This window comes from Grus americana, chromosome 23 (assembly GCF_028858705.1).
Source record: "Grus americana isolate bGruAme1 chromosome 23, bGruAme1.mat, whole genome shotgun sequence".
NCBI lineage: Eukaryota > Metazoa > Chordata > Aves > Gruiformes > Gruidae > Grus > Grus americana.
In genome coordinates, this window is record NC_072874.1 from 5400418 (window position 1) to 5427070 (window position 26653).

A 26653-nucleotide genomic window follows, 5' to 3' on the forward strand; every position below is an offset into this window, starting at 1 on the left:
ATTTCATGGTTTGGTGAGAGCAGACCTCTAACACCTGCTGTAGAGGATGCTCCACACTTCACAGCCGTTTATGCAAACAAAAAACCAAACCACCGTGCTCGTGAGAAATTCGATCACGAGTTCATGGGTTCACAGTAAACACGCAGCACTACACAGCACAGTCCGGTCACGGAAACTCCCCCTAAATTCGGTCCCGAGGTAGGATTGCCGAGTAGGTGATTCCACCTCCCAAGTCAAGCATCCGTACTCCAGACGAAGAGGACAGCAGCCAATTCAACCGGCACCGGGAAGCAGCAGACAAACGTATTTCATCTCATGCCTCGTCCCGATGACTTTAAAATGGGCATTGCTGAATCGGTGCCTTGGGTTACGGAAATCGGAGATCTTCAATAGCATCCGAGAGCTCTCCAGGTCTGCACGAAGGCATCGAAAAGCAGATCAAAGTAGGAACACGAGGTCGAGCAAGGTTCACGGACGGAAACATACCCCATGAAGTCACGAAGGATAAAAACGCTAATCCAGAGAGGGGGGTGTCACTTGTACCGAACCGCGTGTTGAAGGCTTCTGGGCTTGTAACACCGTCTCCAGCAGAAGACACCCAGATCGTTCCTCACTTGAGCCAGTGGTCTCCAAAGTGGGCTGTGCAAGACAATCCGTCGGGGTGCGGAAGCAAATACTGGAACTTCTATTTATTTTCATTTTATTTCTATATTCTCACACAGAGATGGTATATTCTCAACGGTAAATGACTTCTTCACAACACGTCGGAAGGAGACGGGGAGCAACCACGAAAACCTCTCGTACCCCACGGGGATTTGCTGCTTATCTCGCGGTGAAGGGCTGAAAAGAGCCGTCGACCTTAAAGGAGTTTTATTTCACAAAAAGACAAGCGTTGCAAACTTGCCGATGACCAGCTGCTGTCACAGGATGCTACCTAGCAGATACTGCCCAAAAAATAAACATGCTGAAGGTGCCCCTTCGAGGTGAAGGTGCCATTTGAACGACGAGTGAGAAAGGAACTGCTTTTTGAAAGGACCTCGTGCCGTGGAGAGAGCATTTGCTAAAAACCCCCAAACCCAGCACCTTCCAGTTGGTTTGCAAGCACAACCGGCTGACACCGGGGAAGATGGACATTTACCGGCCAAGAAAACCCTTCGTCTAAGCAGCGGGGGGATTGAAAAACGAGTATCAGGGCTTAATAAGCGCCTCCGACGATGCGCTTCTTCCAATCGCATCTACACATCTGCGTGAGGAAATTTTTTCAGCAGGGACAGTCGTTAAAACCAAGTATCAAAATAAACTGGACTTCCAACCAGCCCTTCGGACGGCTGTATCACAAAGCGCTAAACCAAGGATTTCAAAACTAATGAAGCGTAGGCAATCATAGCCCACACTACAAAATATTGTTGTTATTGATAATAGTATTTTTTCAGCAAGAGAAAAAGGAGAGATGTACCATTAATAGAGTAAAATTTTAAAAAAATGTTTTCAAATATTGTTTATCACCTATTCTTTAAGTTTCTACTCTTTGTGTTTACAGCGTACCTAATATATTTCTACAGGAGAACATATATATGATTTACAAATAAATACTCATATATGGAGGGGTGTATGCACAAAAATTTTTTACTGATAGGAGTGTGCCATCAAAACCACCTGTTAAACAGCAGACAGCAACGGTGAGATGGGCCTTTCCTTCTGCTGGCCTTCCCCAGCAAGACCCTCAGCCACAGTCCAGCTATTGCACTGATTCTCACAGAATCATAAAATCATTTAGGTTGGAAAAGACCTTTAAGATCATCGAGTCCAACCATTAACCCAACACTACCAAGCCCACCACTAAACCATGTCCCCAAGCACCACATCTACATGGCTTTTAGATACCTCCAGGGATGGTGAGTCCACCACTTCCCTGGGCAAGCCTGTTCCAGTGACTGACAGCCCTTTGGGGGAAGAATTTTTCCCTAATCTCCAACCTAAACCTCCCCTGGCACAACTTGAGGCCATTTCCTCTTGTCCTATCGCTTGTTACTTGGGAGAAGAGACCAACACCCACCTGGCTCCAACCTCCTCTCAGGTAGTTGTAGAGTGGTGGCACACTCCTATCAGTAAAAAGTAAGGTCTCCCCTCAGCCTCCTCCTCTCCAGACTAAACCACCCCGGTTCCCTCAGCCGCTCCTCATCACACTTGTGCTCCAGACCCTCCACCACTGGGTTGCTCTTCTTTGGACACACTCCAGCTCCGTAGAGCCTTTCTGCCCTTCCTCAGATCAACGCTCCCGCACAACTTGGTGTCCTCTGCAAACTTACCGAGGGTGCACCTGATCCCCTCATCCAGACCATTGATAAAGAGATTAAAGAGAACTGGCCCCAGTCCTGAGCCCTGGGGAACACCACTTGTGACTGGCCACCAACTGGGTGTAACTCCACCACGACTCTCTGGGCCCGGCCATCCCACCAGTTTTTTGGCCCATCCAAGTCATGAGCAGCCAGATTGCCAAAATCCCCCCCCCCATTCCTCGTCGAGTTGTCTTAAATCACTGGGTTTTTTCACAAGTGCTGCCGTGTGGATTCTCTGCTGTCTAATAGGCTTGAGCAGAGCTGAACCTTGCTCCAAGCAGGAGTATGAGTTTCTCCTCCGCTGGGTTTTATGAAGGTTTATAGCACATCTTTGGGAATTTTCACTCTTCTGGCGAGTGTTTTATGAAGGTTTATAGCACATCTTTGGGAACTTTCACTCTTCTGGCGAGCGTGGATGAGTGGTTGTGGCTCTGGCTTTCCCGGTGGAGCTGCTGGGGGAAGGAGGGGTAAAGGCGTGCATCGCCCCTGTGGCATCTCATCCCCTTGCAGCTCAGGGCTGAACTGTCCTCTTCCTACCCTCAACCCAGGGGTGAGTGGAGGAGCATGGGCGGCTGTAATTTGGGGGGAGATAAGTAACCCGGGGTTTCTCCGCTGCTCGCAGTGGATCTTGGAAGGCCAGGCAGGCGTGCCCCCACGTGGGCACCAGCCCCTCGCCCCACGGCTCTGCTGGCCCCAGAGCTGAGGGACATCACCAGCAGCTTCCCCCCTCCGGCTGAGTATCATAATTAAGACCAAAAATCGAAATTAAAATGAAGTGCGTTGCTTCAAAACGGCTTTTGAAGGGACTCATGGCTCTTGTCCCCCTGTCCTGCTGCCCCAAGGATGAGCATCGTCCTTCCCATCACAACAACTGGGGGGAAAAATGTGTCTTTGGCTGTCTTGGGGTACAGATCTGGGGTAAGAAATGCTGGTTTTGGTGCCTGAGGGGCGCTAAGAGAGCAGAACCAGCCCTGTCTGCCCAAACTCACGTCCATCCTGCAGCCGCTTTTGGCGGGACGCTAATTGCTTACACGCAATTGTAATTAACGTTTTAGAGGACAGCAAATCCCTGGGATTTAGGACAGGGAAAGGGCCAGGCAGTGAGGGAGCAGGGTGCGTGGGGTGCGCCCACCCTCGACACCGCACAGCCCCTGCCCACCCTCGCACGCCCGACCGAGCACAGAAACACGCGTGGGCAGCATCTTAAAAAAAAATACACGTCTATTAGACATTGATTTCCAAGAGGTTCTCGTCACGATCAGTAGTGGCAGCGGAAACAGCAGCAAAACTGAATTCAAATCTGGGTATTGCAAAAAGCCCCCCCCTCGCCCTGCACGTGTCCGGCTGTGCCCTGCCGCGCGGGTCCTGTCCCCACCTTGAACGTCACACCCCAGGGCTGTCCCCGAAGGGACGACGGTGTCTTACAGCTCCCCTGGGGCAGCAGTGCTGGCTGGTACTGGGTAACTTGGCATCTCTCTTTTTTTTTATTCTCCTGTTTGAGCTCATTTTAAGAGATGAGGTGATGCCAAGGGCTGGAAAAGCCCGTTGCGCCCTTGTCCTCCAGCCTGCACAGGCATCCCCTGCCCCCGTCCTGCCAGCGTCACGTGGGCTGGGCAGGGAAAAATTAAGAATAAAAAAAAAAAAATTAAAATTTGCTTTTTCTCTGCAATTCAATGGGGGGAGTGTCCCCAGCCCCCAGCCCAGGGGCACTTGGCTGCTGAACTTGGAGGGGGGGACACGCGGAGGTGGCTCAGAGGCTGCAGCAGTGCAGGGGGGAGGCTGGCTGGGAGAAGGGCAGTGCCCAGCCCTGTGCTACCCTGCAAAGTCACCCAAAAATCACCCCAAAAAAAATCACCCGGAGGAACAGTGCAAACAACAGAACACTACTGACAGCTGCTAAGCCAGGCAGGAGGTGGCAGTGCAGCCCCCCCCAGCCCCAAAAACATGCATGAGGGGGAACTGCTGCTCGTCTGACACCCTGAGCTGAGCGAGCCGCCGTCCCCGGGCTCCCTGAGCGTCCCGTTGAACCCCAACTCGCCCCAGCAAGAGCAGCCTCCCTCCAGAAGCAATAAGCGCGCTGCCGTCCATGCAAGGCTGCAGAGGCTTTTAAAACTTGCAATGGGCACCCAAAAGTTGGTGGGGGGGAAAAAAAAAAGAAAAATCAATGGAGCTGGAGGGTTCCCCCCCCGCCCCCCCCAAGCGTCTCGTCTGCGCACAAGGCAGCAAGGGAAAGCCAGGAGCTGCAGGTCAGACGAGGAGGAGGATCTGCTTCGAGGACGTGAAGGGCTTCATGGTGGCCTCCAGCGCTGCCTTGTAGTCCTGGAGCGGGACCTCGGTGCAGGCCGGTGCGGTGAGCTGCCCTCTCCGGACGAGCTGGCACAAGGCATCCATCATGCTGGTCAGGCTCTCCTGGTCTGCAAGGGACGGAGGGAGCTCTCACCGCCACGCATCCCGTGCCAGCGCCACCGACCGTCCCCAGCAAACACCCGCCCGAAGCCATACAGGGTCCCGGGGATGCTGGGGTGCGATGTGCTCCCAGCTCGGGCCCGCGGGATGGGGCAGGAGCCCCTGGCATGGTGGCACGCTGCGGTCCCTGCCCGAGCCACGCCGCCCAGCGCCTGTGTTTCAGCCGCCTTGAGGACTATCAGCACTCGTGACATAAGTAAGAGCAAAGAGGACGGCACCGGCGTGGCGGTTTGGCAGCCGCCCCCGTGCCGACCCATCGGTGCCACCCCTGCAGCCACCCCCGTGCCGACCCACCGGTGCCACCCCTCAGCACCCATCCGGCTCACCCTGCGCGTGGTCCTTCCTCCACTGCGTCATCCAGAAGCCGCGGAGCCGCACGTCCCGGAAGATGAACGCGCTCTGTGGAGAGAGGGATCCGTGTGACCAGGTGAGACCCTGCGTGTCCCCTCCCAGCGTGACGGCGATGGAAGGTGGACACGAGGCTCCTTGCTCCCTCGTTAGCGCTCTCATTTGTGCGTCAGGGCGCAGCGGGATGCGGGGACGCAACTCCAAGGCGTGGATTCGCGGGGGTCGGATGCTCGGTGTCCGCGGGGCTGTTTCCCTGCGGGGATTTCACAGCAGCCCAAATCCTCCAGAAATAAAGCCAAGAGACCCACGCTGGGACGCAGAGCTGCCCGTCCCGTAATGGACCCCATCAGTTAAAGGAAAAGAGAGTTGGAGGCTCCGAGTTTAACAAGGGCAAGTGCCGGATTCTGCACCTGGGAAGGGGAACCCTGGCTGTACACACAGACTGGGCGATGAGATGCTGGAGACCAGCCATGCTGAAAGGGACCTGGGGGTCTTGGTCGACAGCGAGTTGAACAGGAGGCAGCAGCGTGCCCAGGCTGCCAGGAAGGCCAACCGTACCCTGGGGCGCATCAACACGGCATTGCCAGCCGGCCTGGGGAAGGGATTGTCCCACTCTGCGCTGGTGCGGCCTCACCTCGAGTGCTGCGTGCAGGTTTGGGCGCCACAGTACAAAAAGGACATAAAACTATTGGAGAGTGTCCAAAGGCAGGCAACAAAGATGGGGAAGGGTCTAGAGGGGAAGACGTATGAGGAGAGGCTGAAGTCCCTTGGTTTGTTCAGCCTGGAGGAGAGGAGACTGAGGGGAGGCCTCATCGCGGCCTACAGCTCCCTCACGAGGGGGAGCGAGGGGGCAGGCGCTGATCTCCTCCCCCTGCTGACCAGTGACAGAACCCGAGGGAACGGCATGAAGCTGCGACAGGGGAGGTTTAGGTTGGATATCAGGAAAAGGTTCTTCACCGAGAGGGTGGTCGGGCACTGGAACAGGCTCCCCGGGGAAGTGGTCACAGCACCGAGCTTGACTGAGTTCAAGAAGCGTCTGGACAACGCTCTCAGTCATATGCTCTGATTCGGCCGGTCCTGTGTGGAGCCAGGAGTTGGACTCATGATCCTCATGGGTCCCTTCCAACTCAGGATATCCTCTGTTCCTATGAGTTTGACATCCCAGCAGCTGACAGCGGCAGCAGGTGAACCCTGTCGCTGCAGGCAGGCGAGAGCCGAGCTCCCGTGGTGCCAAGGGGACGGGGACACCAGCAGCGGGGCGCAGGGAACGTGCCCTGAGGGAAAGGAAGAGCATGTCCAGCACTCACCACAGGCACCATCACGGGCTGCTTTGCCATCCCCCCGTAGGTGACCATGGTCCCTTTGGGCCTGGAAGAGGAAGGGGGTATTCGGCTACTGGTGCCCAACGTGCAGCTCTGACCTCGCAACCTCTCCTCTGCCACATCCAAACCCACCACCGCACCGATGGGGCCGTTCTCACACCAAAGCTCCCTCGGTTATCCCTCAGACTCCTCTCTCGAGAGCCGCCCTCTCGCTCCCATGTGCCATTAGCTGAATTTGAAGCTCAATACCCCAGTTATACCTGGCCAGGACCTGGTGGACCTTCATAACTGGACCTCAGCTGCCTCCACCCACTGGCACCGTTTGAGACACGCAGTGATGACAGGTTAACTTTAAGTCACTGCTATTTTCCAAAATCACTTCTTATCCACTCACCTCCCCTCTCCAAGACTTCAAGGATGGCCAACATCAGCTAACATCATCTCCGGCCACCTCTTGTGCTTGGGGGGCTCTGGAGCAGGACCCCCCCACCCCGGTACCGGCCGCTGTCCCCATGCCCAAGCCACCACCGAGCCAAACTTACTGCAGGTGCCGTAGCATCTCCGTAGTGCTTTTGCCTCCGACGCAGTTCAGGGCGAGCCGGGGCTTCGGGATGCTCTGCAAGAGTTCATTAAGAAGGTTCCCAATTTTTAGGGCTCCTTTTGAGGATGGGACTGCGGTTCTTGGGGGAGCAACTGCCTTAACCTCAACATTTACCTGGGAGCAGCAGAGTCATAGAGCTAAAATGTATGATCTGGGGCTAAATCCTCATCCAGAGAGAGATTTGTCCTTCCCACCATCCCTGCACCTTTCCCTGCAATGCTGGACCGCAGGGACAGCCCCGGACGGTCCCTCTGGTGGGATCAGCACTGAGGTACCTTAAATATATCTTTCATCTCTGGCTTTCTCAGCATCTCCTCCGTGATGACATGGTCTGCGCCCAGGGCCATCAGCCTCTCCACCAGCTTTGGGAGATCAGGTCTGGGGGAGGGAAAAAACCCAAACAAAGACTCGATGAGCCAGAAAACAATGTCACCTTCTCCTCCCTCCTGCTCAGATGTAGCTTGGGGACAACAGGGCAGAGGCTGGGGGACGCCTTGGAGGAGCAAATAGGAGAAAATCCTGGGTTGGATGAGTAGGGTGAGCAGATCCAGCTCTCAAACCCCTGCCCACCTCCAGCCCAGGCCGAGGGCTGCTCCTGCCCCGCAGGAGATCTTCTCCTGGCCCAGGAGACTCACCTGTCCCTCACCACGTTGATGGTCTTGATGCCGGAGGCTTTGGCGATCTGGATAACAGCCTGGCCCACGCCGCTGTTGGCGGCGTTCTGGATGACAGAGTCACCTGGATGTAAATAAATCCAGATTTACATTGCAGAAGCAAATGGAAAATCCACCTGGATATTTTTCCACCCGGAAAAGCCGTACCCGGTGCCAGGGTCTCAAAGTCGGCCAGCATGCGGTACGCCGTGCAGGGGTTGATGCTCAGGGTGGCGGCGCACAGCACCGGGATGTCGCTGGGCACCTTCAGCAGCGTCTCCTCGGGGAACACGCCCTGCGTCCGCCACGTCCCTGGGTACCGGCAGCATCGCAGGCAGCGCGGCAGGAAGGTGGGCAACGAAAGAAAAATGTTATGAGACCTCAACTCACGCCTGAACGCTGGTCATGGCAGCGTCGCCACGCCACGCACCATGTAAATCCTGCAGAGTGAACGATGAAACATTTTCCTGTATGGGTACGGCCAAAATATTGCGAGAGGCAGGGGATGGATCCCCTGCTGCCCACCGAGATGTAGCACCCAGCAAAGTCCAATCGCTTCCCGGAGGGATAACGGGGCCGGCGCTCCCTGGGCACAGGGAGCGTGCACAGAGCTAATGGAAATGCTCCCCATCCTATGGATGAGCCTATACATTCAAAGCCAATTTACTCAGATTTAGTCTCTCTATATTTATATCTGATTTAACTCCCTATCATCCATTTACTTTTTTTTTTTTTTTTAATTTTTAAAACCATCACTTTTGGATCTTAACTAGACAGCTTTCCTTCTCCCACTAAGTGAAAAAGCCTTTTAAGAAGAAACAGGTGAAGAATGAGCTGTTACACTAAACCAGAACCCACAATTTTTCTGGCCATTGGCATCTTGGAGGAGGACAAGAGACATTTGTTGGGAAATGAATTCCCATGCTTTCCCATCAGAGCGCTATTAAGGAGAAAACCGGAATGAGATATAACCACGACCTTGCACAGGTTAAATGCTTTATCCCAGGTAAAGACGGGGATAAAGAAGCTCAAAGTAGATGTGACAAACTGCGGTTATTTCCACAGAAGCAGATTGCTGCGATGCTTTATAACAGCGCAGAAGCCCCCAAAAGGGTCCATGCTATAGAAAAGCAGATTATTTCTAAATTCAGGTTTAGCATAAGCAACGGCGTCGCTACCGCTCCTCTTGCAAGTGCTCCCTATTTTTGCATCGCCTGTGTCCCCTTCCTTGGGGACCTCCAGCCTTCCCCGGGGACCCCCTGTATCTGCAGGGGACGAGCAGCATCTTTTGCTGTGGCTGGGGATCAGGTACCGAGCTCGCTTTTAAAAAAAAAAAAAAAAAAAATATTCAAAATAAAAATACATGGCAGAAAGAATAAAACTTACACCAAGATATAAACAGGTAAGAAATGAAGATGCCTTTGTCTGAGATGCTTCTTGTCTGAGACGATCCAGCCCATTATATTTTCGATTAGGCTAATACGGCACTAAATGGGTTCCAACTGCTGCTCCCCTCGCCCGGAACATTCTCTAATGGAGCTTTTTTTTTTTTTTTTCATTTTAAGTCACATCTGATTAGATGTAATTGTTGTAAGCAGGAGGGGCACGTGGCTCTACCTGCACCCAGCAAAGACGGTGCTTTGCAGAGGAGCGGTTTTGCTCCGGAACCCCCAAAATCCCCGCAGCAGCTCCCGAAGCATTGGTTCGCACGAGAGCGTGACCACGATCCCGGCGGGCTGGAGCACCCCGAAAATCCCTGGAGAAGATGCTCTGCAGGTGGGGGGGATGCAGAGGATGAGCAAGAATCCCCCGAGGATGCCGGGGTACGCACTCACCGAGTCCGGCGCCCGCTGGGATGACCCAGTCCCCGGGTTTCAGAGCCGCCACGTGCCGCCCGACCTCCAGCACTTCCCCAACGCCTTCGTTCCCTCCCACAGCCGGCAGCGGGGACAGGATGGCGTAGGTCCCTGCGGGAAACCGGAGCTGAGCTGCAGCCCTCGTCGTACCCCAGACCTCCCCACCCTCTGAGACATCCTGTGAGAATTAATATGCAAAAAAGATGCAGCCGGGGCGTTACCTTGGATCATATTGATGTCGGCGGGATTGATGGGGGCTGCCAACATCTGGACGCGGACATCGGAGTCCCCCAGCTCGGCCACCTCGAGGTCCTTTAGTCTGAACAGGAAGACGCAAAGGAAAAGTGCGTTAATACAGGCTGGGCTGATGCCTCCTGCACCTTGGCTTAAGCTGGAGAGATGCCTGTATCACCTACACATTAGGCTTAAAATAAACAGCACCGTATTCCCCATCTCATCTACGTCACTGTAGCCTCATCTCCTCCAGAGAAGAAACCCAACGTCCAACCCCGATGAGCCCATCGAGACCCCTCGGTTCCCTGGGAGCAGCAGGTAGCAATGCCCGTATCCACCCAAACCCTAAACAGCTCTTGCACAGAAAAAAGCCCCCCCCAAAGAGGGATGACGACCCCAATCCCTTCGCCACAAAGCCTGTTTTAAACGGGACGAAGATGTTCTTACACCGCGGGAAGAGCGGGGCTGGGTCATCCAGCTCATCTCTCTCCCACAAACGCATCCTCCCGGTGTGTGCGGCCCCGGGGCAATTGCAGTATAAAACTTTTGGGATACCTTGGGTCTTGCAAGGAGAGGGAAAAGCTTCTCCAGAAAACCCAGCAGCACCGTGCCACAGACCAAGGGGAAAGAGGAACCGGGGCTCCGTGACTGCCCGACCCATGTCCCAGCCAGGGCAAACCCGTCCAGCCGTGCCCGTTTGCAAGGCGAAGGCAATTTTAACCACATTTAAACGAGCTGGGGGCCCTGCAAAGGCTGCCAATTTTAAGAGCAGTTATTTGCTGCAATTACCCACTGCTAAGCACGTGGCAACGTGAACGATACGCTGAATTTCTTTTTGTGGCTTGGCCTGTGCTGGTGAAGTGGTTTCCCCTTCCCTCCTCCAAGCTGCCCGGCTGCTTTGGAGATGACTTCAAGGTTTGAATTAAATAGCACCGTGCACGTGTCAGAAAGCACACGGGACTTTGCATCGCCGGCTGCAGCTCCGGCTATAGGTCCTACATATGTTCCAGTACTGGTTTTGGGTGAGGGCATCAGGCTCCAGCTCTTGCTTTCAGCCATCCGCGCGGCAAACCCACAGCCTGCACCTTTGCTGAGCATCCTTCATACGTGGGAGCAGCCCCAAGCACAGAAATCCTCCGTCTGCATCGTGCAAATCCCCCTCCGCCATCGCCCCGGCTGTCCCGTCCCTGCACGCCCATCTCGGGAGGTCTCTGGCTTTTGCAAGTATTTTCCTCTCCTAATTAGCAATTAGGATGAGGAGACGCGAGGAAGGCTCCCAGGAGGATCCAAAAACCTCACGTGGAGAATTTGGCACAGGCGACGTACAGGATACAGCCCTGCAGCCGTTGGGTATGACCGAGGGTCCTGACTTTGGTAGATTTTGCTCAAAACCATGCGTTTTTTTGGAAAAGTTATGAATTATGAAGTCAGTTTGTGTGCCTAGCAGCCAGGCAGGAGGCGGCAGCGGCTGCCGTGCAAACCACCTGCCCGGATGAGCAGGATGAAGTTAGCTCCTTTGCAAACCTGCTTTGAAGCAAACTGCAAGGCTTCGGCAGGAAAACACAGCGACTCCGTCCTCTTTAAGGTTTAAAAAAAAAATTTAAAATAAAATAAAACCCGGCCTTACAAGATGCAGGGACCCATGCGGGACCCGCGCCTTCGGTTCCCCGGCCCCCGGCAACGCCGTCTCCACGCTGTATATATCTTCCTGCCTTGTTAGGCAGCAAAATTAAATCATTTTGGGTTTTGCCACCCTCTGCATGTCCAACCGAGTGAAATCCCTTCCTTTTTTCTTAAATGAGGTTAAATATTGAGGTTAAAGTTAATATCGCGCAGCACCTCCGCAAAGCATCAGCCCTACGCCAGCACCTCGGGCATGAAACCACCAGATTTCCATCCCATTAAAAAAATCAGATTTATATTAGACAGACGGACAGATTTTTGATGGAGGCTGCTAAAAGCCAACCACCCAACAAAATCCCGCGTCGCCGAGCAAAGTAACACTCCCTAATCTTAAGAAATTCATCAGGTTGCATAAAAAAGCCGCTGTTTCAGCTGGCCGGGGAGTTTACGGCTCGTCCTGCCTCGTTTTAGCATTATGAGAACTCGGATATTTTCAGAAATCCACAAAAAAGAGAAGTCGCGAAGCACAAGACCGGCCTTGCACAAGTGATGGGGCTGCAAATCTCAGGAGCCGTCGGCGGTGATAAGCACCGTTGCACAATTAAGCGGTCATAAGAAAAACCAATCATTCATCCCAAAAAAAAACCCCCCCCGAAAACCCCGGGGTTGGGTGTCTGGGTGCACCCAGATGATGTATTGGCACCTCCTGCATTTCTGGGGGTGACCTGAGCTGGTTCAAGCGGGGCAACAAGTCCTTGAGGTTTCCTTCCTTTGAATAAAAAAAAAAAAAAAAAGACATAAAAATTAACGAAAATGTGACTTTCGCCTTGCAAGTTTGTGTTGGCCATTTTTGAAGGAAAATCCTTCACTGCCACCGAGCACAGGGCGCTGTCCCCAAAAATCACTCGTGATGCTGACGGGTGTGATGCCGGACCTCAAAGAGAAATCCCATCGATGTGATGCAACCAAGGATGAAACCGGGGCGCAGCGATGCCGGGGGCCTGGATCGCCCTATCGTACCCCAAATTAAGCAAGAATGGGATTCCTGGGAAAACCACGTGGTTTTAAGGCAAATTGAAGGAGCGGCAGCAGGCGGGTGGGGGACAGGGATGCAACACCCCCCTCCCCGGCACCCACCTGTGAGACCAGGGTGGGATGTGAGAAATGGGGGCACCCCCAGGGTCCCTGTGTGCTCAGGAGCCTCTGAGCACCCCTGGCACTGCCCCGGGGGTCCTGCAGGGGCTGCACCCCTTTCCCCTGCTCTTTCCCCTGGGGTGGGCAACCCCCCAATTCCCCTGCAACGCACCCCCAAAGCAGCCTGCCAGCACCCCCAGCCCCCCATCTGCACCTCCCCACTGCACCCCTCTGCCAGCCCCCACCCCATACCTATGCCCCCCACTGCCCCCCCAGCTTTGCCCTCACCTCAATCCCGCCCCCCCACAATGCACCCTTCTGCCAGCCCCCCATACATGCACCCCCCACTGTAATGCACCCCAGTACAGCCCCCCCGTACCTACCCCCCGCTGCAATGCACCCCAGTACAGCCCCCCCATACCTGCCCCCCGTAATGCTCCCCAGTACAGCCCCCCCATACCTGCCCCCCGTAATGCTCCCCAGTACAGCCCCCCCATACCTGCTCCCCCACTGCAATGCTCCCCAGTACAGCCCCCCCGTAATGCACCCCAGTACAGCCCCCCCGTACCTGCACCCCAGTACAGCCCCCCCATACCTGCTCCCCCACTGCAATGCTCCCCAGTACAGCCCCCCCGTAATGCTCCCCAGTACAGCCCCCCCGTACCTGCACCCCAGTACAGCCCCCCATACCTGCCCCCCCGCCACGCCCCCCCCGGGCCCCCCCTTACTGCACGACGCCCGGGGGCTCCCCGTGCCGCTCATAGAGCAGCCCCCGCGGGGGGAGCCGCGCCGTGGCCGAGCGCTCCCGCACGAAGGGGACTCGCGCCCCACGCAGCACCCGCGCGGCCGCCCGCTGCATCTCGGCTCGGCTCGGTTCCGTTCGGCTCGGCTCGGTTCGGTTCAGCTCGGTTCCGTTCGGCTCGGCTCGGTTCCGTTCGGCTCGGCTCGGCACTACTCGGTTGAGCCCGGCGCGGGCACCAGTAGCGTCACGCTGATAGCCCCGCCCCCGCCGGGTCGGCCCCGCCCCCGCCCGCCTTAAGGCGGCCCGGCCACACTTGCGATGAGTCGGCGGGGTCTCTGCGGGGCGGCCCGGGACTCCCCGGGATCGCCGGGGTCCCGCTTCGGGGCTGGTTTATCCCTAAACGCTCGTGAAAATAATAAACGTGCTCCTTGTGCCGAGCCGTGCCAGCCCAGAGGCCCCGGTGACGGGCGCAGGAGCGTGCTACGGAGCAGGGCAGCGGGGTCCTGCAGGGCCGCTTGGGTCTTGGTGCACGTGATGGGACATTTTGGGGGAGAAGAGCCCCTTTTCTCTGATTTATTAACCCGTGGCTTCCCACCACCCCGAAGGGCCGTATGTGCTTGCTGTAGGCAGGGAAAGCTGCAAACGTTCGTCAGATGATTATTTCAAACAACAGATGCCTGACACGAGTGGTGAGAAAAAAAATTCCCGATAGTAATTTAATTCAATGTTTTGTATAATTATCTCGAAGGAAAGGTCTCATTTATTCTTCCAATTAAAACTGATTAGATCGGAGGGAAAAAAGGGAAGCGAAGACGCCTGCCTTACGGATCGACCTGTCACAGCAGAACGAACGGCGGCTTTTAAAAATAATTTCTTCTTTCATGTCGAGATTGGGCTTCTCCGGCTGGGTGGCGGGAGCAGCTCAATAAATCCCGCTTTGCTCATCACAGCTCGCTTCCACGTGCGATTAGCAGATTCCTTCGTTAACGCCGTCCCTCCCCTCGCCAGCCCGGGAGCTCTGCTGGTCCGGCCGTGGACCGAGCGTCCCGGGGATGCAGCGTGGGTGAGGACCCTGCGGCGGGGCGGGTGCTGCTTGGGAGTCCCGACGGGATCCTGCGGCCAAATCCTGCACCTCCTGGAGACTTTGCAGGTTTGGGGGTCACGCTTCCTTCCCCGCCTTACGGCCGCTGGCTGTCCATCCCATCAGCATCACCCCTGAATCCAGCCACTTTCGGTTCCCGCTCCCCCAGTCCCGTTCTCAAGCACTCGGTATTTTATTCCCGTAAAATTCCTTTGCAATCCATCGATACCCAAGTGAGAAGTTACTCGGCTCATGCCCAGCAGATCTCCTGCCGGCACGTTGTCCCTCGTCTATGCCCTCCCCAAAAGGTCCCTGCCCCGGTGACCCGGGTGGGCAGCCGAAAGGAGCCTGGGCGCTGCAGGGGACGGTCCCTCCAGGCTGCAATGAAAGATCAGGATCAACTGGCTGGCTAGTTCACTTTTTTTTTTTTTTTAAAAGAAAAAAGGAAAACAACATTTTTTTGGAGTGTGAATTCACATGAGCGGAAGGTTCGAGATGAAAGAAAAGTCCAGTTTTGGGAAAAAAATCCTATTAAAGGTGCTGACGGGGATTTTTCTGCCTCCCTGCTCTTCTGGGGTAGGATTTGTAACTGCTTTCGGGGGGGGTGAGGGAGGGCTCGGCTTGGTGCGTCCCTGCCGAAGGCTCCGGAACAGACCAGGGGAGTCGGGAGAAAAAGAAAATTTCTCACCGGCTTCTTCCGTTATGAGAAATTTCAGTGTCCCTTGTGACAGGAGTGGGTGTAAAAGCCTTCAGACACTCGTGGGATTTACAAGTTGACAAACGCACCCGCAAACACCCCGCGCTCACCGAGCCGACGGCACCCGTGTGCCGCACAGCACCGGCACCGCTCGTGACGCTGGTTCCTCTCTCCGGGCAGGATGGGACGACATGAGAAGCTGGATGGAGGGACAGGGTGGGACCGGGACGACATTCACCCTCCAGGAGCCAAACCCACCATGGGAGGAGGTCGGTCAGATCCTGACGTGTGGCATCGCGTCTCCCTGGGCCGCCTCCGTCACGGGATGGCCGTTAATTCGATAAATACGTTTCTGCGGTGTTAAACCCAATGTGGCACCAAAGCCCAGACAGACAGGAGGGCTGGGGCAAGCGAAGCCAGGACCGACTACCAGCCCCCGGGTTGCTGGAGCTGCTTTCCAGCCCCCTACGCGGATGCTGTCGGGATAAAACCCCACAGCGGAGCTGGGGACCCGGCCCCCAAGGTCAAGGGCGATCGCAGCCGTGGGACGCAGAGAGGAATTAGATGAGCCCGTGGATTTCCTCGCTCTGATCGCCAGTGCCCTGATTTATTCAGCGTGAATCGTCGGGGGGGAGGCTGGATGTGCTCCCTGCAGCTCCAGGGCTGCCCCATCCATGCAGTGAGTTTGAAAGGGCTCAGAGCAACCCCGTGCTGCTGGTGATGGCACCGCAAGGAGCTGTCAAGCGCCGGCGGAGCCGCGTCGTTGGTTTGGTGGGATCCTGAGCGCGTCCGTGTCCTGGCAGCATCTTTACCACCGGGGAGGAACCGTCCTCGGGAGGCCGAGCAGGATGCACAGCCATCTCCGGCCTGGCTGGCTGCTTTAAATCAGCGGTTTAATCTAATCACGGCAATAAAATAATAGGATTTTAATAGCCTCAAAACCTGCAGCTTTCTGAGGACGCCAAGAGCGCTTAACGTTTTTTATGGTGGGGTGGCTGCAAGAGCGGCTTTGGGCAGGGGGAGGATGCTCGCGATGCCGGCGAGCCCGTGCGCTGGGAGACGTGGGTGCCCGTGCTCTGCACCGCGTGGCAAAGGGTTAATAACTAATTACACCCTAAAAATGAGATGCCTTTCCATACCCTTAGAAACGTATGCATTCGCAAATCAGGGCTGGCAGACAATTTATGATTATTTTGTTAATGTTTCTCCTGTAACAAGCACAATTTCCTGGTGATTAATGACTACTTCATATCCTGGAATTGGAATTGCTTTTTTTTTTTTTTTTTTTTTTTTTAGGAGAGATGCACGAAAATCTGCTTTGCAGTTGAGGGTTTAGGAGTGGGTGGGGAGAGGAGGAAGAGGAGACGGTTCCTCAGCACCCGGCGCCGAGGTGGGTGCTCTGGCCGGGGGAAGGAGCGATGCTCTCCGCTCCCGTCTGCTTTAAACCCCTGTTATTGTTAACGAGCTATGATTTATCACAGCTATTGATTAATTCGAGTTATTCATACTTGTTCATGGCTGGAAAGCAAAAGTGCTGTCAGCGAGGTGGGTTTATTCTTACAGACATTGGGGAGCCCGGAGCTTGGGGGGATGCGGGGATGGGTGGGAGCGAGCACCCACTGAGCTGGGTGGCACCAGGGTGGCACCAGGGTGACAGCAGGGTGACATTTGCAGTGATTTTATCCCTAAAACCTCAAGACCTGCGGAGGACAGAGAATTTCTCCCCGGATTTACAAGGCTGAGCCGAGCCCAGCGGGTTCAGCCCGGCCCGGGGGAGCCTCGTGTGCACTGCGCTGCCTCCAGCCGTCCTAGCACTTAATCAAGTTAATGTGGAATTATTAATGAACTGCTTACATGAGCGACACGCTTTTTAATTAAGGAGAATAATAATCTATTGCCTTTTCCCTTTTTGGTGGAGAAATTGAAGGTGTGTCTGCTTCTCTGGGGAATAATTAAGAAAGCTGAGGCTGGAGAGATTGCCCTAAGGGGGGTTCACGTGGGGGGATGCTCCGTGTTGCATCTCGGTGGCCTTCCCACGGCAGCCAGACGTGGTCCGAGCTCTCCCGGACCTCCCGAGGAGCCGACACCCTTGCAGATGTTTCGGGTCGGGATGCAGGGCTGGGATGCACCAAGAGGACAAGGCGTGTAAAACGATCGGAAAAATAATTCCCTTTTGCAGGCAGAGGAAGGGATGCTGCAAAACAACCCGTCCCACCGAGCACGGAGCTCCCGTCTCCGCCAGCCACTGCTCCCTCCCTCTCCTGGTCACTGCAGCCACCGGCCCGTCCTCCTCCTGTGCCCACCGGCGGGTCCTGGTCCTGGTCCCCGTCCCCAGCCCCTGGTTTTTGCGGGGCTCAGGGACAGCTCGACTGTTATTTTCCCATTCCGAGCCTCATTCACCCCAAACCCAGAAGTGCTGGCGGAGCCCCGTGACGTCAATCACCATCGTCACGACGGCACCCAAAGGCGTCACCATCGGGTGACTTTGCACCCCTCTGCCCATCTCAGCTGAGCATCTCCTCCGGTTTCCTCCCCCCGCAGCGTGCCACGTGCTCACACGCCTGGCAGCGGGATAAGCAGCCGGGTTTGATGTGTTTCTTTCCGTGGGAAATGGGGCGCAGGGGCAGCTGCGCTGTCGGTACCAGCCCCACTTCAGAGCGGCGGGCAGGGGAGATCTCTTGCAATACCTTGAAAAGATGCCCAGGTGAAGAAAGGCTTCAAATCAGCAACTTTTATCCTGCTTTTAAACCATATTTTAGCTTTTCTTTCTCCCTTTCCCCGCAGCTCTAGGTCCCAATACGTTCCCATTCTGCGCCCGTCCACTGCAGACCCGCAACGTTTCCAATGTTGTGGGAAACTCCGAGTGTGAACCATCTTATCTGGGAAAAGAATTGATCGATCTCCGGGTTTTGGCGGTTCCAAAGCTGGCTGGGTTTGCTCCTCCCTGTTCTGCCCACCTGCCCGATGAGCTCTTTTCCTTGGAAACTGCCGAGCGCATCCTTTCTCCGACGGGGTTTGGAAAACCATCAAACCAGAGCTGCCGACGTTCAGAGGAGGATAAACAAGAGGGAGGAGAGCTGACCCTTCCCCTGTACATAAAACTGAATAAAATAAACGCAAACAAGCTGTAAAACCAGATTAAAATAATAATAAATAAACGCTGGATACAATATTGTTCCCTCCTTTCCTTTCAGTCGGGTTTTAAATGATCGGGGAAGGCTGGTTGCGCACCCGTCTCTGTGCTCGGGCTCCAGTCTGTCAGCACTCAGAGATGATTATGAGAAATTTGAGCAATATCCAAACCCCAGGTCTGAAAATAAATGGCTTTTGTGACTTCGGATGTGATCAGAGACCCAAAACGCCCCGGCTGATTTACATTCCCCCTTTCCCAAAAAAAACCCCCAACCAACCCAACCCAAGGCAACAGCGAGGGCACGGAGAGTTTTGGTGTAGATCTGCTCGGGTTTAATAACTTTATTTTTTTTTTTAATCAATGTCATTTTATTGCAAGGTTTAGGGATGGGCAAATCTATACAGCTGGAATCGCAGCTGGTCTGGGTTAAGCGCTGAGCCGACGGACAGATGGGCAGTGCGTGGTACTCTGGAATATTTTGGGGTTAAAAGTGGTTTGTAAAAATCCCAGGAGCGAATGCGATGCTCCTGGACAGCTCTGGAAGAGGGGAAGGGACCGACTCTGCCCCTCCTGTCCCCGATAACGGGATTTTAACTGTTCCGCGTGGCAGCGCCGGCAGATGCTGGGTTTAGGGAAGCGCAGAGCTCTTCGCTCTTTCCAGAAGTGAAAAAAAAGAGACAAAAATAACCCAAAGCGAGAGAAATAAGCCCCAAAAAGGGTGGCATGGAGGAGACGTTCATGCTAAGCCTGCCCGGGCGGCAGCGACGTGGCTGGCGAGCGGCTGCGGCACCGGGACGCCTGGACGCAGCCCCAGGAGCGTTGCGGTGTGCCTGGAGGTGACGCTGACGGTGCCGGTCCCGGTGTCACGCTCCGTGAAGGATGGAAACGGGATGGCAGAGAGGGAACGAGCGTAGCCCTAATAACTGCGGGGATTTTACGTTTGGAAGCGGAGCTGCCGCTTGGGACCGTTCCTTGCCAGCCCAGGAGGGAGGACCCGGGGATTTTGCATGGCTCTAATGAAATCCCTTTACAATCCCCCTGGGGGCATTTGTGGGCACGGGCGGGGGGGGGTCAGGGGGTCAGTCGGAGCTGGCCGGGGCACCGCTGCCCTACGGGGCCAGCCCAGGGGCTACTGGTTGCCTCGCTGGCTCCGGAGCATCTCCTACACGGGCCGGGATGCTGTCAGGGGCTGTTGCGCCTGCAAATTTAGGGAGATTGCACGCAGCTCACGGGAAACGCAGGGCTGGCTTGAGAAAGCTCCTTCGGAGGTGGAGGGCAACGTTTCTCCTTGCAATCAGCGCCTGGGGTGAAAAAAGAGCAGCTCTCTGGACGCACGTGGTCCTCGAATTCAGCCACGCGTCGGGCACCCGCGAGGCTGTGCCACCGAGCACTCGAACAAACGCCGTCGGAGCAGCGGCCGGGGCGAGGAGTCAGCTCTGGGTGTTGGGTACCGATCCCCGGGCGTCCCAATTCCCCGCAGAGAAACCCCAGCGCCCTTCGAGCACAAACCGGGAGGCAGGTTGGCAAGGGGTCGGGTCTTAAATAACATCTTCTAACATCTTCTAACATTTTCTTGGCTATTTCCTCTGGGAACTCTTGTTCATTCGTTGCATCGAACAGGAATAGGAAGGTTTATTTGGACGAAGACACAGAAGTTATTTCATCCTTTCAGGCTGTGATAACTCATCTAATAGCCCCATTACATCCGGCCACGGCACCGCGTCGGGCGTCTGACCGCTCAGGGCTGGACGGACGGGGAGGAGAGCGGCGGGATGAGATAATCTATTTTGTCTATTAAGAAAGAAAAAGGATTTTTGGCATTAGGAAAAGGCAGGTGATTTGAGAAAATAGCAGAGACTTGTTAGAGATAAAGAACTGGATGGGGGTGTAATAGGCGGAGGTATAGAAAAAGAAAGAGGGGGACGTAGGGCGAAGAGGGAGGGAGGCTGGTGTGAAAGGAAAAGGGGGGAAAAAAAAGCAGAAGGTAAAAATTTAGGGGGTGAAATTGCTTAAATTTCAGTGCAGGCTGCTGAGGGTTGTGTCCCTGCAGCTCTGCAGGAGCCGTTCGCTGCAGGGAGGCAGCGCTGGGAGCGATGCCTGGGGAGGTGACGACCGGCCGCGCGCCCTGTGGCGCAGGATGGGGAAAAATGGGGAATTATTGTGCCGGACGCAAAATGTGGCGTTCTGAAGGTAAATCGAAAATTAAAGGGTTTTGGCACGGAAAGCCCTGGTCAGGGTGGAGATGCTCGTCCAGCTGGTTCGGGTGAGGCCAGTGGGTGCTGCAGCTCCATCCTGCGGGTGCTGGGGTAAGGGCTCGGGGCAGCCCCCCCCACCCCGATCTGCCTTTTTTACGGACATAATTGAGAGCAAAAACTCATCCTCCCCAAAGTACCGTTGACTCCTAAGAGACATGGTGGGGCTGCGACGGCTGCGTTTCAGTCTGCTGTCACTGAACACCTCGGAGCTGAAAACATTTATCCGTCGAACAGGAGGGACGGTTTCAGTCGAGACCGTTTGCAATCACGGCGAGGTCTATATTTTTCCTGCAAATGACTATACTTGAAGAGCGATTACTTCATTTTAACTCGATTGCTCCTGCAAGGCGCTCGGGGGGCTGATGGCAGCGGGGAGACGGGGCAGGGGAAGGGCTGGGGGGCCGTGGGTTTATCCTGCGGGATGCTGAGCGCTCGCTGCCCCCCAGCCCCTCAGCTCTTGCCCAGGGTGGGAGGAGATGCTTGGGGAGGGATCGGGGATGGGATTTGCACCCCGGGAATGGGATGGAGCTGGGTCCTGATGGGTCGTCACCAACTCCCCTCGCCTTTGCTGCATGGAGCAGTGCTGTCCGTCCGTCCGTCCTTCCTCCCTCCTTCCCTTTGTCCCTCCTTCCTTCCCTCCGTGCAGGATTAGTGCCGTGCCATGCAGGATGGGTGCTGTGCTCTGCCACCCCCAAAACCACCCGCGGGCCCCTGCCCGCACCCCCTGGCCCTGCCCCAGCACCGCGGCAGGTCCTGCCCCCAGCTCTGGGAGGCGCTGACGGGCCCTTTGCCCAGTTTCCCTCCCTTTCCGACCTGTTACACAACTGGGAGTGGAGCTGGCTGTGCTGGAGGGGGAACTGTCCTCACCCGGAGCCCTGCGGGCAGCGCCTGCCTGTCCCCAAACCTGCCGGCAATTTGAATGCATCCCCTCCGGGCACACACACAGGCCCTCCATGCACACACAGGCCCTCCGTGCACACACAGGCCCTCCATGCACACACAGGCCCTCCACGCACACACACAGGCCCTCCATGCACACACACAGGCCCTCCATGCACGCACACAGGCCCTCCGTGCACACACACATCCCCTCCGTGCACGCACACATCCCCTCCGTGCACGCACACATCTCCTCCGTGCACACACACATCCCCTCTGTGCACGCACACATCTCCTCCGTGCACACATCTCCTCCGTGCACACACACATCCCCTCCGTGCACACACACATCCCCTCCGTGCACGCACACATCCCCTCCGTGCACACACACATCCCCTCCGTGCACACACACATCCCCTCCGTGCACGCACACATCCCCTCCGTGCACACACACATCCCCTCCGTGCACGCACACATCCCCTCCGTGCACGCACACATCCCCTCCGTGCACACACACATCCCCTCCGTGCACACACACATCCCCTCCGTGCACACATCTCCTCCGTGCACGCACACATCCCCTCTGTGCACGCACACATCTCCTCCGTGCACACATCTCCTCCGTGCACACACACATCCCCTCCGTGCACACACACATCCCCTCTGTGCACACACACATCCCCTCTGTGCACGCACACATCCCCTCCGTGCACGCACACATCCCCTCCGTGCACACACACATCCCCTCCGTGCACACACACATCCCCTCCGTGCACGCACACATCCTCTCCGTGCATCTCCTCCATGCACACACGCATCCCACCCATACCTCCCTTCCATGCACACACACGGCCCCTTCATGTGTCCCTCCGTGCATGCGTACATCTCTGCCACGCACCCCTCCGTGCGTGCACACAGCCCTTCCATGCCTCACCTCCATGCGTGCATACATCCCCTCCATACATCACTTTCACGCATGCATACATCCCCTCCGTGCATCCTTTCCATGCATGCACACATGCCCTCCATGCAGCCCCTCCGTGCATCCTCTTCACACATGCACACAGCCTCTCCATGCAGCCCCTCCATGCATCCATCCCCTCCATCCATCCATCCATCCATCCCCTCCATCCATCCATCCCCTCCATCCATCCATCCCCTCCATACATCCCCTCCATCCATCTATCCCCTCCATCCATCCCCTCCATCCATCCATCCCCTCCATACATCCCCTCCATCCATCCATCCCCTCCATCCATCCCCTCCATCCATCCATCCCCTCCATCCATCCCCTCCATCCATCCCCTCCGTGCATCCATCCCCTCCATCCATCCATCCCCTCCATCCATCCCCTCCATCCATCCATCCCCTCCATCCATCCCCTCCATCCATCCATCCCCTCCATCCATCCATCCCCTCCATCCATCCATCCATCCATCCCCTCCGTGCATCCATCCCCTCCATCCATCCCCTCCATCCATCCATCCCCTCCATCCATCCCCTCCGTGCATCCATCCCCTCCGTGCATCCATCCCCTCCATCCATCCATCCATCCATCCCCTCCATACTTCCTTCCCCTCCATCCATCCCCTCCATCCATACATCCATCCCCTCCATCCCCTCCATCCATCCCCTCCATCCATCCATCCCCTCCATCCATCTCCTCCATCCATCCCCTCCATCCATCCATCCCCTCCATGCATCCATCCTCCCCACGCAGCCAGCAGCACTGCCATCCCGGGGGGGGTCCCCCAAGCCCTCTTCCCCGGGGAAGGAGCCCCCCGAGAGCCGCCCATGCCACCCTGCCCTGGGCCAGCGCCAGTGCTGTGCGGGGAACAAGGCGCCTTTGTGGAGCCCACGTCTCCCTCCAGCTCCTCTCATGCAAAATTCGGGCCGCGTCCCCACGATGGGAGGCAGGTCTAGGGTGCATTAACGATCCTCGTCAAGCAGCATGGATGTATTACCAAATTAATCCCGGCGCTCACGTGAGGAGGTTGCAGTTGGGACTTTTCTCCCCGTGGTTTGGGCTGTGGGGTGACGGAGCAGGATGGTGACCCACCGGGAAATGGGGGACGGTTTTGTTGCAACATCCCAGCTGCAAAAAAAACCCCCAACCCTTCCCGTTGCGGTTTGCAAAGCCATTGGTTTGGAAACACAATTTGGGGGTTTAACAGGCCGTAGCAAGTGCGGTGCATCGCTCAGAAATACTTGCGTGGTTTAAGAGCTGTGTGTTTCCAGGTGGGTTCCCCCCAAATCCTGGAAATACCCTGCTTCTGCTTGCCCTCGGCTGCATTTCCCCCCTGAACCGGGGTGTTTCGGTCCGGCTGCTGGGACTCCTCCCCGGCCTGCACAGAGACCGTCCCCAGCTCGTCCCTCGGGTGCTGCGTGACCCGGGTGCTCTTCCGAGAAGATTTTGGGGGGGTTTTCCCTTCCCCCGGGGACAGGGGGGGGACACGGACGGACGACCCTGCAGAGCCAGCACCGTGCCAGCCCTCTCCTGCCTTTGCTGCCGAGCACCTCAGCGGCTTAGTTCCTTTCTTGGGCGTTATTCTAACAGGCTTTTAGCGTCGCTGGGAGAGGATTTGTCAGGATCGCTCCGTGCCCGGCGTGGGGCAACACGGTGCCGGTGCCGGCTGGGGATGGGGCCACATCCACGCCCGGCTCGGGGCTGGCACGCTTTGGAAAGAGGCGTCCATCGCCCTCCACCTGCACCCTGAAACGTGCTGTCCCGGCTGGGGGACACGCGTCGGTGCCTATGGCGGGGGGTGTGACACATTCACTCCCTGCAAGTAAGTGCCACCCCGGTGCTAAGCTGGCTGGGGGGCCAGCCGGGAGCAACTGGGGGCGCTGGGAATGGAGGGAGCACGTTGCGCGCTCCTATGGCACAGGGAGGGGTGACGCTGGGGACGCTGCCGGGGGGAGCGTCTGAGGCTGGCGGCTCTGGGGTCACCTCAGCCCCGCTCAGCCCCTGCCCCGGGGAGCCGCTGCGGTCTGGGAGCAGGAGGCAGGGAGGGAGCTGTGCAGTGTCCCCAGGTCAGTGCAGTGTCCGTGGGTCAGCGCAGCGTCCCCAGGTCAGTGCAGTGTCCGTGGGTCAGTGCAGTGTCCGTGGGTCAGTGCAGCGTCCCCAGGTCAGTGCAGTGTCCGTGGGTCAGTGCAGTGTCTGTGGGTCAGTGCAGTGTCTGTGAGTCAGTGCAGTGTCTGTGAGTCAGTGCAGTGTCCCCAGGTCAGTGCAGTGTCCGTGGGTCAGTGCAGCATCCCCAGGTCAGTGCAGTGTCCGTGGGTCAGTGCAGCGTCCGTGGGTCAGTGCAGCGTCCGTGGGTCAGTGCAGTGTCCGTGGGTCAGTGCAGCGTCCGTGGGTCAGTGCAGTGTCCCCAGGTCAGTGCAGTGTCTGTGGGTCAGTGCAGCGTCCCCAGGTCAGTGCAGCGTCCCCAGGTCAGTGCAGTGTCCGTGGGTCAGTGCAGCGTCCCCGGGGCTGTCACCAGAGCCACCTGTCACCAGCAGATTCCTTCGCTCCGCTTGCACCAGCGCCGGGGCTCTGGGTGGGGGACACGATGCCCGCGGAGCCATGGGGACAGGACCATCCCTGGGCAAGGCCCCCGCTCCCGGGCTGGCCCAAACACAGACACCACACAACACCCCTGCAGCCCCCACCCTGCAGCCTTCCTCCTCTCCTCCTCCCTGCGGGGATGAGAGCCCAGGCTGTTATTTTTAGCTCTGATTTAGCCGGTGCATCCCGTGTTTTCCACGTGCAGTAAATTAAGCGATCCTCTCGTCCCGGGGAGCACCCGCCATGATTTGCTCTGCAAAAACCTCTTCAGCAACTCCCAGGAAAAATTCATCTTTGAAATGAAATTGCAACCACGCAGCCGGGGCTGGGAGTAAAACTGCGGCAGCGATGGCCTCTCTTCATCGATGCGAGCCCTGTCGGGGTGCCCGGTCCTTCGCCTGTACCCCAAGAACCGGCTCTGGGGGTGGTTTGTGCACCCCTGTTTTCCTGGCAGGCGTTTCTCCAGGGCTGGATTTGCCCCCAAATTAATAAGTCAGCCCGACGTGGAGAAGCGGCTCGGCAGCATCTGGGGGATGAGCTGAACGCGGATGCAGCTTTTGGGGCGTTGTCGTCCCACTTCCAGGGCTGGGAGCTTCCCGGCGGGTTCACGGGGCTCAGCAACACCCGGGTACCGTCCCCCACGTCCCCCCCCTCACCCCACTGGGTGCTGCCGGGTCTCGTGGGACAGGGCTGCGTCATCGCAGGGTGCTGCTCGTGCCGGGGCTTCTCCCTGCGTGATTTGGGGTAAAAAGTCCCAATATTTTGTGGTATCGTTCCCTTCGCCTTCCAAGTTTTCATCACCCAAGCAGTTTCCCGGCCCGGAGTTGCAGCCGGGGCTGGGTGACCCAAGCACGGATCACGTCGCAAAGCTGATGCAAAACTCCCCCCCCACACTCGGCCCAAACCTTTGGAAAAACATTTTCCTCCAGAAACAGGGCTGGAGAGGATGTTGGTGAACAAGGCGCCTTTCATCCCCGCTGGCACGGCCGGTGGGGACACCCGGGGGCTGCCAGCGCTTTGTGCCTCCTCCTGCGCCTGCGCCCCGTGGCCCCGGCCGGGAAAGGGCCGGAGATTTTCCTCTTTTTACACCTTTTTTTGGGTTTCTCTCCCTTCTGCTTGCTCCGAGTTACGTCCTGCACCTCCTTCCATCTGTCCCCCCCTTTCCCACCCCAGGGGAAAAGTGCCTTTGCCGGGTGTCACCGGGGTCCCGTGTGCCACTGCCACCCCCACGCAGCCTTCTCCAGGTTTCCACGTCACCCCCCTGCGGGAGAAAGCATCGCGTGGGTGTCCCTCGAGGACATCCGGCTCGTGGCAGGGGACCAGGGGGGGTTTGGGGTCTCAGGACCCCCCGGGGCGGGCAGGCGCCTCTGTCCCCAAGGAGCGGCGGGGCCTTTGTCCCCAGCGCCCAGCCCCACGGGGACCACGCTCTGCCCCACGCAGCCTCGGGCACGGCCCCTCGGTGCTGGGGGCTGGAGACCCCCCGAGGGGCCGGGGGCACCCCCCAGCCTGCCCCGGGGTGGGTTTCCGCCCCCCCCCCCCTTTGCTCAGCTCTGCGAGGTGCAGGACCCCCACGCAGGGTGCTGCCGCCCCCACCCCACCTGCAGCCCCAGCGCCACCCACCCCAGTACGCCCCTGCCCAGCACCCTCTCTGCAGCTGGGGACCCCCCCCAGGATCCGCTCCAGCCTGCTGGGGACCCCCCCCCCCACCCCAGCCGGGACCCCTGGGGACCCCCCTCCGTCCCT

At 57.2% G+C, this 26653-nt stretch overlaps 1 protein-coding gene across 3 annotated transcripts; it reads right to left on the reverse strand.

Moving 5' to 3' along the window:
• Positions 1-3542: 3542 nt before the first annotated feature.
• Positions 3543-13551, reverse strand: MECR (mitochondrial trans-2-enoyl-CoA reductase). 3 transcript variants are annotated; one of them, XM_054802709.1, is made up of 10 exons: positions 13415-13551; positions 9807-9904; positions 9565-9696; positions 7898-8041; positions 7712-7814; positions 7352-7454; positions 7018-7091; positions 6461-6521; positions 5132-5204; positions 3543-4753 (listed from the first exon to the last, which is right to left on the reverse strand). In XM_054802709.1, exons 2-10 carry the CDS (start codon positions 9850-9852, stop codon positions 4587-4589), a joined length of 903 nt encoding a protein of 300 aa, XP_054658684.1. In that variant the 5' UTR covers positions 9853-9904; positions 13415-13551; the 3' UTR covers positions 3543-4586. The 3 variants fall into 3 exon arrangements, with proteins under 3 accessions (XP_054658684.1, XP_054658683.1, XP_054658685.1); XM_054802708.1 differs by having other exon boundaries at positions 13305-13551; XM_054802710.1 differs by lacking the exon at positions 13415-13551 and adding an exon at positions 10375-10501.
• Positions 13552-26653: the final 13102 nt, after the last annotated feature.

Coding starts and splice junctions, on each gene's coding strand:
- MECR (XM_054802708.1), bottom strand. CDS start 13,435: ATGCAGCGGGCGGCCGCGCGGGTGCTGCGTGGGGCGCGAGTCCCCTTC. Junction 9,697..9,806: donor CGACATCAATATGATCCAAG/GTAACGCCCCGG, acceptor GGTTTCCCGCAG/GGACCTACGCCATCCTGTCC. Junction 7,455..7,711: donor ATCAACGTGGTGAGGGACAG/GTGAGTCTCCTG, acceptor TCCCTCCCCCAG/ACCTGATCTCCCAAAGCTGG.